Genomic DNA, 14,860 nt, shown 5'->3' with positions numbered 1-14,860 from the left:
GTCTAATGGTTACTGACAGGTAGGTAGACAGTCTAATGGTTACTGACAGGTAGGTGGACAGAGTCTAATGGTTACTGACAGGTAGGTAGACAGTCTAATGGTTACTGACAGGTAGGTGGACAGTCTAATGGTTACTGACAGGTAGGTGGACAGTCTAATGGTTACTGACAGGTAGGTAGACAGTCTAATGGTTACTGACAGGTAGGTGGACAGAGTCTAATGGTTACTGACAGGTAGGTGGACAGTCTAATGGTTACTGACAGGTAGGTGGACAGTCTAATGGTTACTGACAGGTAGGTGGACAGTCTAATGGTTACTGACAGGTAGGTAGACAGTCTAATGGTTACTGACAGGTAGGTGGACAGTCTAATGGTTACTGACAGGTAGGTAGACAGTCTAATGGTTACTGACAGGTAGGTGGACAGTCTAATGGTTACTGACAGGTAGGTGGACAGAGTCTAATGGTTACTGACAGGTAGGTGGACAGTCTAATGGTTACTGACAGGTAGGTGGACAGAGTCTAATGGTTACTGACAGGTAGGTGGACAGTCTAATGGTTACTGACAGGTAGGTGGACAGAGTCTAATGGTTACTGACAGGTAGGTGGACAGAGTCTAATGGTTACTGACAGGTAGGTGGACAGAGTCTAATGGTTACTGACAGGTAGGTGGACAGAGTCTAATGGTTACTGACAGGTAGGTGGACAGAGTCTAATGGTTACTGACAGGTAGGTGGACAGAGTCTAATGGTTACTGACAGGTAGGTAGACAGTCTAATGGTTACTGACAGGTAGGTGGACAGAGTCTAATGGTTACTGACAGGTAGGTGGACAGTCTAATGGTTACTGACAGGTAGGTGGACAGAGTCTAATGGTTACTGACAGGTAGGTGGACAGTCTAATGGTTACTGACAGGTAGGTAGACAGTCTAATGGTTACTGACAGGTAGGTGGACAGAGTCTAATGGTTACTGACAGGTAGGTAGACAGTCTAATGGTTACTGACAGGTAGGTGGACAGTCTAATGGTTACTGACAGGTAGGTGGACAGTCTAATGGTTACTGACAGGTAGGTAGACAGTCTAATGGTTACTGACAGGTAGGTGGACAGAGTCTAATGGTTACTGACAGGTAGGTGGACAGTCTAATGGTTACTGACAGGTAGGTAGACAGTCTAATGGTTACTGACAGGTAGGTAGACAGTCTAATGGTTACTGACAGGTAGGTGGACAGTCTAATGGTTACTGACAGGTAGGTGGACAGTCTAATGGTTACTGACAGGTAGGTAGACAGTCTAATGGTTACTGACAGGTAGGTGGACAGTCTAATGGTTACTGACAGGTAGGTGGACAGTCTAATGGTTACTGACAGGTAGGTGGACAGAGTCTAATGGTTACTGACAGGTAGGTGGACAGAGTCTAATGGTTACTGACAGGTAGGTAGACAGAGTCTAATGTTTACTGACAGGTAGGTGGACAGTCTAATGGTTACTGACAGGTAGGTGGACAGAGTCTAATGGTTACTGACAGGTAGGTGGACAGTCTAATGGTTACTGACAGGTAGGTGGACAGAGGGGGAAACAGTTACTAATGGTTACTGACAGGTAGGCAGACAGAGGGGAAACAGTTACTAATGGTTACTGACAGGTAGATGGACAGAGGGGGAAACGGTTACTAATGGTTACTGACAGGTAGGTAGACAGAGGGGGAAACGGTTACTAATGGTTACTTACAGGTAGGTGGACAGAGGGGAAACAGTTACTAATGGTTACTGACAGGTAGATGGACAGAGGGGGAAACGGTTACTAATGGTTACTGACAGGTAGGTAGACAGAGGGGGAAACGGTTACTAATGGTTACTTACAGGTAGGTGGACAGAGGGGAAACAGTTACTAATGGTTACTGACAGGTAGATGGACAGAGGGGAAACAGTTACTAATGGTTACTTACAGGTAGATGGACAGAGGGGGAAACGGTTACTAATGGTTACTTACAGGTAGGTAGACAGAGGGGAAACAGTTACTAATGGTTACTTACAGGTAGGGGGACAGAGGGGAAACAGTTACTAATGGTTACTTACAGGTAGATGGACAGAGGGGGAAACGGTTACTAATGGTTACTTACAGGTAGGGGGACAGAGGGGAAACAGTTACTAATGGTTACTTACAGGTAGGTGGACAGAGGGGAAACAGTTGCTAATGGTTACTTACAGGTAGGGGGACAGAGGGGAAACAGTTACTAATGGTTACTGACAGGTAGATGGACAGAGGGGAAACAGTTACTAATGGTTACTTACAGGTAGGTGGACAGAGGGGAAACAGTTACTAATGGTTACTTACAGGTAGGTGGAACAGAGGGGAAACAGTTACTAATGGTTACTGACAGGTAGGTGGACAGAGGGGGAAACGGTTACTAATGGTTACTTACAGGTAGGTGGACAGAGGGGAAACAGTTACTAATGGTTACTTACAGGTAGGTGGACAGAGGGGAAACAGTTACTAATGGTTACTTACATGTAGGTAGACAGAGGGGGAAACGGTTACTAATGGAAACGGTTACTAATGGTTACTTACATGCTTCCTGTAGCTGAGCTGCTGTCAGTGGGCAGAGAACCGTTGGAGCGTTCCATCTGAGCCAGCCTGAGAAACACAGATACAGACATTAGCTGGATTAGTTCAGAAACGTTACCATGGGGGTCAACGCCTACCAAACACTGCTGGGTACAGAGGCAACCCCTGCTGGCTAGTGCACCATTCTAGCTGAATGGATGAAATGTAACATAACATAAGGAGTGGACGGCAGACATCAGGCAGAGTTCAGCCCAACAGCTAGGGGATCAGCCATTGCAATATGGGACCCAGTTATGACATGAGATGGATTATGGTACAGTGCTGCACATGGCCGGGACGAGAGGTTCAGAGCCACACCGGTCAAATCCTATTGGGCATGGGGGGAGTGTGTGTGTGGTGATAGATTTATGCGGTTGGGATGGGGAACACAGTTGATTACTGGCCCTGGTGCTCTCTCTCTCTCTCTCTCACACACACACACACACACACCCCCCCACAACACAACACACACACACACACACACACACACACACACACACACACACACACACACACACACACACTCACACTCCATGGTAATTAGATTGGGCCAGCAGATGAAAGGCTCTATGTATTGAGCTGTGTAATAAAGAGAGGGAGAGGGGGGAGCCTCATAGCTCCTAGGGAGATGAAGACAAAGAGAACATGATCCCTACACTGGCCCAAGGCTGACATTGGGATAGCTCTGTTAATACAGAGTCTGTCTGGCTGTGTGTGTGTGTGTGTGTGTGTGTGTGTGTGTGTGTGTGTGTGTGTGTGTGTGTGTGTGTGTGTGTGTGTGTGTGTGTGTCAAGGCAGCTTGTTATCTGGTAACAGTCAGGGGCTGTGGGTGATTGACCTGTGGGTTAATGGTTAATGAAAAGGAAAGATCCATGTCAGAATAGCATATGGAACGGCTGGCACTGAGGGGGCACAGTCAAATTGGCAGGGGAGGCTAGCCCTACTTTGTCTGTACCCTTAATGGACAATAGTCTGGCATAGACAGTCATTGGCATACCAAGTATGTGCAAGGTTTGTGTGATGGTAGTGTACAGTACCTGCTAGCATACTGCTCTATCCTGGAATGAGTGTCATCATGAGAGAACTGGGGTGACTGGGAAAGCCTGAAGAGAGGGAGTGGAGGGGTGGAGATGGGTACAACATGAAACACAATAACAACCAAAAAGACTTCAATCAAATGAAACAATCAGCAGCTAGAAATCTAGGAGAACATAATCAACAAAGAAACAAGAGAAGATTGTGCTGATGTAGGAAGCCGGTCAGGAGTTACTGCACTGCTAATGGAATGAGAGGAGGTTAGGAGGAAGAGGAGGCTGTGGAGGGGAGGAAGAGTTTGGTAGGTTGGTTGGTCAATCGGGCAGACAGGCAACATGCAGTATGACGGCTTAGTGGGGGTGGTTAGGGTGTTGATTTGTGGATGCAGGGACAGGGAGGAGGGCAACTGTTCAGGGGCATTCTGATTTCCCTGGGGCGGGGCGTGCAGATACTCACTCATACTGCTCCGGACACATGCTGATGAGAGTGACGGGACTGTAAAAGAAACGGAGGGAGGGAGGGAGGGAGGTGAGGGAGGGGACAACAATCTTTAGGGCCACATCACATGAACAAGGTCAAGAACCAAATGCAAAAGGAGGAGAGTACAGGTGGTAGGGTTCCAACCAATGATGTATATAAACCCTGGATTGCTGATGATATGTATTGGCCAGTGAGAACTTGTTCTCAACTAGACAACCTGGTTAAATAAAGGTGACAAAAAAAATAAAAAATGAAAAAAAGCTTGGTCGGCCATATTGGTACTCCCCAGTAGGATCAGTCCTCCATGGGAATGAATGGAATTCTACAGTATTTCAAATATATGTTTCAAGGACAAAATTAAATTGATTTATGTATTTTTTCCTGTAGTGAGGACAGTAACATTAGTAATTTCAAAAAAATATACTTTAAGGAAAATGTTTTTATATATTTGTTCATGTTTATTTTTATGTTTAGCTCACATAATATACTTTATGCATTAAGGTGTCTAATAGAACAAGCACGTCAAAACGAATGTAGACATTAATAAATGTAGCTTCTATAGCTTCCAAAATATGTTTTACAAAGGTGGTCGGTACCAAGATGGAAGCATGGTGGCTTCAACACAGCACCCCCTATCAGTCATCTATATATTAGCTCAGCAAAAAAAGAAACGGCCCTTTTTCAGGACTCTGTCTTTCAAAGATAATTCGTAAAAATCTAAATAACTTCACAGATCTTCATTGTAAAGGGTTTAAAAACGGTTTCCCATGCTTGTTCAATGAACCATAAACAATTAATGAACATGCACCTATGGAACGGTCGTTAAGACACTAACAGCTTACAGACAGTAGGGAATTAAGGTCACAGTTATGAAAACTTAGGACACTAAAGAGGCCTTTCTACTGACTCTGAAAAACACCAAAAGAAAGATGCCCAGGGTCCCTGCTCATCTGCATGAACGTGCCTTAGGCATGCTGCAAGGAGGCATGAGGACTGCAGATGTGGCCAGGGCAATAAATTGCAATGTCCGTACTGTGAGATGCCTAAGACAGCGCTACAGGGAGACAGGACAGACAGCTGATCGTCCTCGCAGTGGCAGACCACATGTAACAACATCTGCACAGGATCGGTACATCCGAACATCACACCTGCGGGACAGGTACAAGATAGCAACAACAACTGCCCGAGTTACACCAGGAACGCACAATCCCTCCATCAGTGCTCAGACTGTCCGCAATAGGCTGAGAGAGGCTGGACGGACATTGCAATTTTATTGGACTGAGGGCTTGTAGGCCTGTTGTAAGGCAGGTCCTCACCAGACATCACCTGCAACAATATCGCCTATGGGCACAAACCCACCGTTGCTGGACCAGACAGGACAGACAGGACTGGCAAAAAGTGCTCTTCACTGACGAGTCGCGGTTTTGTCTCACCAGGGGTGATGGTCGGATTTGCGTTTATCGTCGAAGGAATGAGTGTTACACCGAGGCCTGTACTCTGGAGCGGGATCGATTTGGAGGTGGAGGGTCCGTCATGGTCTGGGACGGTGTCACAGCATCATCAGACTGAGCTTGTTGTCATTGCAGGCAATATCAACGCTGCGCATTACAGGGAAGACATCCTCTTCCCTCATGTAGTACCCTTCCTGCAGGCTTATCCTGACATGATCCTTCAGCATGACAATGCCACCAACCATACTGCTCATTCTGTGCGTGATTTCCTGCAAGACAGGAATGTCAGTGTTCTGCCATTGCCAGCGAAGAGCCCGGATCTCAATCCCATTGAGCACATCTGGGACCTGTTGGATCGGAGGGTGAGGGCTAGGGCCATTCCCCCCAGAAATGTCCGGGAACTTGCAGGTGCCTTGGTGGAAGAGTGGGGTAACATCTCACAGCAAGAACTGGCAAATCTGGTACAGTCCATGAGGAGGAGATGCACTGCAGTACTTAATGCAGCTGGTGGCCACACCAGATACTGACTGTTACTTTTGATTTTGACCCCCCTTTGTTCAGGGACACATTATTCAATTTCTGTTAGTAACATGTCTGTGGAACTTGTTCAGTTTATGTCTCAGTTGTTGAATCTTATGTTCATACAAATATTTCCACATGTTAAGTTCGCTGAAAATAAAAGCAGTTGACAGTGAGAGCACGTTTCTTTTTTTGCTGAGTTTACATACAAATCATTGGATCCAACCAGCGGCTATGCTTAGAATAGGGGGCGACAACAGGGGCACGCAGTAGCACATAGGCAGAAGCCCACCCCAAATCCTAACCTTTACCATTATTAGGGAAAACTGGCCTTAGATCAGCATCTAGGAGCTCATCCAAATAAAATCTCCCCTTTAGTCTTGGGGCTATGGTCCAATGGTTTCTAATGATTCAACTATTCATTTCCAAGTGATAATTGAGTACCTATTTAAAGAATTTTAGTGGAATATTCCCAAGCAAGTCTTTGTAGCCCCAGGCCTGTACGTAGTGTAGTTGTAAAGTATGCTTTTTAAGTTTCTGCACTGATTACAAGGACATTCGCCTGCTATTATTAGGCATACTTGACATTTGACAGCAATACCAAAATGATCACGAGATCATATTCAATCTGTCTTTCACTTATTATAGTGTCATTTCATGTGCAGTCTTCAAAATGAAAATCTATTTCTAAACATTCAGGGTTGTACTGCATAGTGCACACAGATGAAACACCTTGGACAAGAAAAATGAATTTAACATAGCGAGAAAGAACGGTTGCTAAATATAGATGTGATAGGAAGAGAGGTATTTTGTTATTTTGGAGATGGAGAGGATGTTTAGATAATTGCTTTGGGTGCTCTGAAGGTTACTGGTGTTTTTGTTCGCAATGTGAAAGTGGAGACATTGAAACAAAGCGCTGCATCGTGGATAAGTGTCTCTCGCAGTGGAAAAGAAAGCAGTATTCGTCACTTCTCTTCTTTGTTTTGGGCTGCTGTCTGCGGTGTGCTACCACTTTGTGCAGCCCCGTCAACCGGTGCCATTAGGAAGTGGGCTTTTTCCCCTGAGAGCAGCACCAACCAGGGTTTGAGTTGATTTGTTTAAAGTCATACACTGCTGTGCTGAGCTCTTCAAGTGTCTTCTTTTACTCACGACAGGCTGGGCCAGGGGTGTTGTAACCTCCGCATGGGTGCACTCTTGTGAAAGAAATGAAGAGAGCGAGGGAGACCTTGGGAGCGTTTAGCTCTGAAAAATGTTGCTGTTGCGAGTGCAGTGAGAAAAGGAAGCAGGAGTAAGGGTCCTGGAGAGACAGTGATGTTGAGCCTAAAGAGTTCACTTTCCCCTGGGATGGCAGTGGGCCAAAGGCAAGTCCAAATACATCCTACCTCCCTGGGCCTGGCTATACTGAGTAACCAGCCTTCAATAGGACTCATATTATCATGTCAACAAACATGATAACATTATATATTTTTTTGCATTGTACAATAATCACATGACAAACAAAAAGCAAACATGTACTGTATCAGGGAAAGGGGCTGACTAGGACGTACAAAGACAACAGTAGAGCCAACGGTATTGGACCGTGGCTGGGAGACAGACACACTGAGAGACAGTGAAACACAGAGTTTTAAAGTTAAGGGGAAGGATGGCCATTTTGATTTGCAATGCCTTGATGAGATGCCACTGTGTGTGCAGAGTGCTGAATATATTGTGATGCCAATTCTGATCCTATAGAGAGATGTTGCTGGACTGGCAACAACAACTAGCCTACGTGGTACCTAGTTGTGTTGAGTAAAAGGTTTCCCTCATCAGTATGGTTTACATGATGTTGTATTGTGTCATACAGTATATTGTACCTTTTCACTGAATACCAATGAAATGATTGAATCCAATTAAATCCTGAAGACACTTCTATGCCAGTACACCTCAATAGTCTTGAAGGACACTGCGCTGACACTCTTTCCTCCCCTCTCCTCCTCTATCAGGGGGTTAAGAACACCTGTGCACTCTGACACCTTTTCATGCCTCCTGTCACAGACAGACAGACAGACAGACAGACAGACAGACAGACAGACAGACAGACAGACAGACAGACAGACAGACAGACAGACAGACAGACAGACAGACAGAGGTGGTGCTGGGAACAGGGAAACGTCGCCATATGTTCGGAGGGGGATATCATTAGCTTGCGCTCGCTACCACGCGTTCCGCTCAGTCTGACAGAAGTGCGTGTGTTTTTTCACAATGTGTCTATATCTGTGCTGTGTTATTGACTCCACCCAAATCAAATCAATGAGATAAAGATAGAGAGCGATAGAGAGAGTGATAGAGAGAGAGTGATAGAGAGAGAGTGATAGAGAGAGTGATAGAAAGAGAGAGAGTGATAGAGTGATAGAGAGAGTGAGAGTAATAGAGAGTGATAGAGAGCGAGTGAGAGTGATAGAGAGAGTGATAGAGAGAGAGAGATAGAAAGAGAGAGAGAGATAGAAAGAGAGAGAGAGATAGAAAGAGAGAGAGTGATAGAAAGAGAGAGAGAGTGATAGAGAGAGAGTGATAGAAAGAGAGAGAGAGTGATAGAGAGAGAGTGATAGAGAGAGAGTGATAGAGAGAGAGTGATAGAAAGAGAGTGATAGAAAGAGAGAGAGTGATAGAAAGAGAGAGAGAGTGATAGAAAGAGAGAGAGAGTGATAGAGAGAGAGCGATAGAGAGAGTGATAGAGAGAGAGTGATAGAGAGAGAGTGATAGAGAGAGTGATAGAGAGAGAGAGTGATAGAAAGAGAGAGAGAGTGATAGAAAGAGAGAGGGAGTGATAGAGAGCGAGAGAGTGATAGAAAGAGAGAGAGAGTGATAGAAAGAGAGAGAGAGTGATAGAGGAAGTCTGAGCACAAACTCCAACCCACACAACTCTTAAACTCATCAGTCTCCCTGCTAGAGTTAAAGCAGTGTACAGTTTTATCCTGAACTCTTCCAAATATGGTGGTGAACAGCACATAACACACCAAGCTAGGAGGCTCAGACACGTCTTTCACATGAACACGTGTCTCTGTGTCTAATCAGGAATCCTATTTGGCGTGTAATGAAGGAAGAAGAGTTGGGAGGAAGTTAACAGTGGGTGGGGTTCTGTGTTCTATAGGTTGGGAAAATGTATGAGGAAACAGAATAACCGTGAATAGAGAGAGAGAGAGAGAGAGAGAGAGAGAGAGAGAGAGAGAGAGAGAGAGAGAGAGAGAGAAAGTGAGGGAGAGAGGGAGATGGAGAGAGAGAGATACAGACAGACGGGGAGAGAGGGAGACGGAGAGAGAGAGGGTGCGAGAGAGATCAAATCAAATTTTATTTGTCACATGCGCCGAATACAACAGGTGTGGATCTTACTGTGTAATGCTTACTTAAAAGAGCTGGTTCAATAGAGTTACAGAGATGGGTGCTCTCCCTCCCTTCCTCTCTCAGAGATGGCCTGATTCACTATCTCCACACACTGAATGTCAGTGTGTTTCTGTGTGTGTGTGTGTTTCTGTGTGTGTGTGAGTGTGTGTGTGTGTTTCTGTGTGTGTGTGTGTGTGTGTGTGTGTGTGTGTGTGTGTGTGTGTGTGTGTGTGTGTGTGTGTGTGAGATTGTGTGGGCTTAAAAGTAAGAATTGCAGACTCAGTGCAATAAGTCTCTGCTATAAAACTGCCTGTATTGTACCAGACTTCCAGCAGTTTGTGGATGGTAGAGAAGTCAGGCGGGAGAAGAAAAGTGGAAAATGAATGTCATTAGCAGCTTTTTAAGGAATCTCTCCACCATTTCCCACCTTTTAAAAGGGATCCGTCAGGTAGACACCCTCTGCAAAAAGCAGAGGGTGAGATATAGAGATGTGGAGAGAGAGGGAGACATGTTCTAGGGAGCTGTTAGTATACAGAGACAGAGAAGGTTCAGATCATAGAAGGGGACATAACTCACACCTCAAGAGGGGGGCACTCACCACCCGCCACTAGCATCTGCATAATCTGTAACGCTGGTTAAACACCATTACTGAGGATTTAAGTGTGTCTGAGCAGGCGACCGGTGAAAAATCGAGACGGACTCACTCCAGAGCAGAGCAGCAGCTCTGTGCAACACCGGAGATATATGGACGATATATGGCCTGAGTCTTCCAGTCCACAGACAGGGAGAGGAAATGAGTGTTGACAGAGGGCTCACCCAGGCAACACAACCCCCTTCCTCCCAGGTACTTACGTCTCCATATTGTCTCCTTCTAGAAACGTCTGGACCGGTAAGTAGCCCAGCCGTGGGTGCTTGGCAAAGTACTTCTTGGAGCGGAACTTGTTTTTCAGCACCTTGGTGAAATCACGCATGTCCTCACCCGAAGTAGTCTGGAAGAGTGAGAAAGGGATGAGAAATTTTGTAAGAAGGAGTTCATTTGTTCATTACACATCTTCCAAGAAAGTGGAGGATTCAGCTTTGCCAGTGAAAGTCCAATTACCACGGTGCCCTGACCTAAAGAGGGCCTATTCTTCCTAGGATTCAGGGAACAGCTAGGGAGATTCAACTTCTACAAACACACACCGAAGCAGTGTAACACACATAAACACACTGTGACGCAAAGGAACACACAGTCTATTGAGTTCATATGGCTTTTAGCTAATATGTAGAACACAACACATCCTGAGAGAGAGAGAGAGAGAGAGAGAGAGAGAAATAATGCAGAGCAGAATTAGGCAGATACCCGCTAATTATCAAAATCCAGAAAATAGCCGTTAAATTCTACAACCACCTAAATGGAAGCGATTTCCAAACCTTCCATAACAAAGCCATCACCGACAGAGAGATGAACCTGGAGAAGAGTCCCCTAAGCAAGCTGGTCCTGGGGCTCTGTTCACAAACACAAACAGACCCCACAGAGCCCCAAGGACAGCAACACGATTAGACCCAACCAGATCATGAGAAAACAAAAAGATAATTACTTGACACATTGGAAAGAATTAACAAAAAAACAGAGCAAACTAGAATGCTATTTGGCCCTAAACAGAGAGTACACAGTGGCAGAATACCTGACCACTGTGACTGACCCAAACTTAAGGAAAGCTTTGACTATGTACAGACTCAGTGAGCATAGCCTTGCTATTGAGAAAGGTCGCCGTAGGCCGACCTGGCTCTAAAGAGAAGACAGGCTATGTGGACACTGCCCACAAAACGAGGTGGAAACTGAGCTGCACTTCCTAACCTGCCAAATGTATGACCATATTAGAGACACATATTTCCTCAGATTACACAGATGCACAAACATACCAAATTTTGATAAACTCCCATATCTACTGGGTGAAATACCACAGTGTGCCATCACAGCAGCAAGATGTGTGGCCTGTTGCCACTAGAAAAGGTCAACCAGTAAAGAACAAACACCATTGTAAATACAACCCATATTTATGTTTATTTATTTTCCCTTTTGTACTTTAACTATTTGCACATTGTTACAACACCGTATATAGACATAATATGACATTTGAAATGTCTTTATTCTTTTGGAACTTCTGTGAGTGTAATGTTTACTGGTAATTTGTATTGTTTATTTAACTTTTGTTTATTATCTACTGCACTTGCTTTGGCAGTGTTAATGTATGTTTATCATGCCAATAAAGCCCTTGAATTGAAATTGAAATTGAACTGAGAGAGAGAGAGAGAGAGAGAGAGAATCTCAGTACTTGAGCAGGGTTTGTGTGTGGCGCTTGAGTAGTGTGTTGTGGCAGGTCGACTACTGTGCTAGAGAAGAGTCTGGAAAATCCCAATAGAGAGACTTGTCAAACTTGTGCCAAAACAACTACTTCGGAGGAACGAATAGACCACAGCACACAATTTATTCTACCATGTTTTTGCTCAATAATTAATACTAGCAGTGTAGGAACAATCAAATGAAAAAGTAATACTACAATGAAATGAAAAAGTAATATTGTGCACATCAAATAAACAGTGGGACTGATATGAGAAAACTGAGAATGTTTCTAAAATGACCGCAATGGGATCAGCGGCTGACATTTTACACAGCATCATATTGATCTTTACCTCCTAAATCAGGTTATGGTCCTAGGCCTCAGAATTAATATGTACTTTATCATTTTTGGAGACATTAATGTAACATCAAAATGTGTTTTGTTTCTGTGTGGAAGAGAGGGTACTGTAAATGTGTTATTGTTGGTTTAGAGAGGGGCTTATTTCTCTGAGGAAATAAGTTTTATTTCATTCAATAAAAAAGTATCTCTATTCAACACATGGTGTGTAATAAAGTATTTATTCCTCAAGGTGGACTGTGGTTCTGAAGTAACAGTGAGAGAATCAGCGACGTAACTGTTTTGTTAGGTCTTCTCCAGTAAAACGGTTCAGAAGGCCAAGAATCCACCATTTCATACTCATCCATTTACATTGCTTACACTAATATCCCTTTCATACACAGACTGAAATCTCATGCCTGCTTCTTTTTTGCCTGTGTTTTTGTATATCTGCAAGGCGTAGGTGGTACAAAAAAAGGACAAATAAAACCCACCTAAAGACCTAGTCATGATTCCTGTATTTTCACAGACTCTAACCAAAATACCAGGTCTGTGTGAATGGTTCTCTACTTTTCTGCAGGTAAATTAATAAACACTTCAATTGTTTAACACCTCCCTAATTTGAAATGCAAACAGCCCCCATTGTTTAACAACACCCCCCTGACCCCACCCCTCCCAATTTGCCAGTTACCCACTGATATGTATAAAAGGGGTATACCTGCAATTCAGTGGTAAATAAGGAGTTGTTTGAAAGGGGGTCCTATTAACATTGCCTAATATTTTTTACAGGTGATATACCGTATCATCTGTCTGAAATGGGTCTAAATCAGAAACCGAAAGTCCAGATTGTGTATGGGAGTCTGACATTGCAGTTTGACTTTCTGCTTCATAACTGAAAGCTATAATATGATTTGCCCATGCCTAAACATGACTTGTATAATGTTTTCATCCCACAGTCACTGAAGGCAGTTAGCATTACACAGCCAGGACAGGAGTGATTGCTGTTCCTCATGGCTGGCGGTCTGTATCAATATCCAGGCTATCAAATTTGCAGATTGAAAAACTAAATTAAATCACCCAAAGAAAATAAACATATTCCCCGACCAGTCGAAGTGTGACATTCAGCAATATTCCGACGCTGTGCGTGAGCTCTACTAATCTAAAAGAGAAGCCTGTTACATTTCTGCAAATCCCCTCCCTCCTCCCTCCCTCCCTCCCTCCCTCCCTCCCTCCCTCCCTCCCTCCCTCCCTCTCCCTCTCTCACCTGAAACTGTGTTGGAAAAATGCCTTTCAGAAATTATAAACAGCTCAAAGAACAGAAGTCTTTTACTGTTCGCTCGGTTGAATCCAATTTGTGCTCCGGGTTCCTGAAGAAGTTATTTGGAGAATAAGGTGGCACAGAGGTGTGTGAGAGTATGTGTGTGTGTGTGTGTGTGTGTGTGTGTGTGTGTGTGTGTGTGTGTGTGTGTGTGAGAGAGAGAGAGTATGTGTGTGTTTGTGTGCTCCTCACCGGCGTGCAGTACTCCACCATGGGGTAGTTGAGCTTGTGGCCCTTGGCGGTTCGTCCAGAGAAGAAGCAGCTCTGACACACGTCATAGTTAAAGTGCTTCAGACTGCGATACCTAGGGATGAGGGGAGGGAGAGATGGATAGTATTGGTATTTTATTAGGATCCCCATTAGTTACTGCTAAAGTAGCAGCTACTCTTCCTGGGGTCCACACAAAATATGACACATTACATAATACATAACATTAATAGACAAGGACATCACAAGGACAGAACTACAATTAAAATATGAATACACGCTTTCATGCATATGCCTTTATATACATGTGATTCATAGACGCTACTGAATGCAATCCAAAAACGAAAATGGAAACGCAATAACAAGGAGGTGTGTTTGAAATAGGCTGACACTTTTCGCTAAATTCCTCAGACGTGAAAATGGCCACTTTGTTTCGATCGAGATAGAGACAGAGTGGAGAAACAAGAGAATAAGAGTGATGAGCGCATCGTGCAGCTTTCTCCATTTCTCTTTCTCTTGCATGCGTCTCATGTGTGTGTCCTGCTATGCTCTCATCTGGGCTATTCCAGAGCCTCACACAGAGCTACCGATGTTCTGTCACCACTTTCTCTCACCAATTCCTCCGTGAATTTCAAAATGGAGGACACATACACACCCAAACCCACAGTCTAAAACTCAGAATGCCACCTGCAGCTCTATCCCAATGCACCTCATCATCGTGCTCAAAACAGAATATAAAAGATGTCTGTAAATTGAGATGGGCCCAATTCAGGAAATATAATCAAATCAAATTTTATTTGTCACATGCGCCGAATACAACAGGGCATAGCGGGATTTCTTATAAGCGTCTGGATTAGTGTCCCCCTCCTTGAAAGCGGCAGCTCTAGCCTTTAGCTTGGTGCGGATGTTGCCTGTTATCCATGGCTTCTGGTTGGGATATGTACGTACGGTCACTGTGGGGACGACGTCGTCGATGCACTTATTGATGAAGCCGGTGAATGAGGTGGTATACTCCTCAATGCCCTTAGATGAATCCCAGAAAATATTCCAGTCTGTGCTTGATGGTAGAAATTAGGTAAAACGGATTTAAGTTTGCCTGCATTAATGTCCCCGGCCACTAGGAGCACTGCTTATGGATGAGCATTTTCTTGTTAGCTATGGCCTCATACAGCTCGTTGAGTGCGGTCTCTCTCTCTCTAAGGTAATCTGATTGATGACAGTGCCCA

General features: G+C 44.4%; 1 protein-coding gene across 1 annotated transcript in view; it reads right to left on the bottom strand.

The window, feature by feature from the left end:
• utrn (utrophin) overlaps positions 1–14,860 on the bottom strand; it is a 278,656-nt gene that overhangs the window by 24,058 nt on the left and 239,738 nt on the right. The window contains 5 exon segments of the mRNA XM_014205596.2: positions 2,569–2,634; positions 3,642–3,707; positions 4,096–4,134; positions 10,302–10,438; positions 13,620–13,731. Of these exon segments, the coding sequence (XP_014061071.1) occupies positions 2,569–2,634; positions 3,642–3,707; positions 4,096–4,134; positions 10,302–10,438; positions 13,620–13,731 (420 nt within the window).

The sequence above is a fragment of the Salmo salar genome, chromosome ssa06, assembly GCF_905237065.1.
Source record: "Salmo salar chromosome ssa06, Ssal_v3.1, whole genome shotgun sequence".
Taxonomy (NCBI): Eukaryota; Metazoa; Chordata; class Actinopteri; order Salmoniformes; family Salmonidae; genus Salmo; species Salmo salar.
The sequence above is the reverse complement of the archived record's forward strand: the minus strand, read 5'-3'. Positions and strand labels throughout refer to the sequence as shown.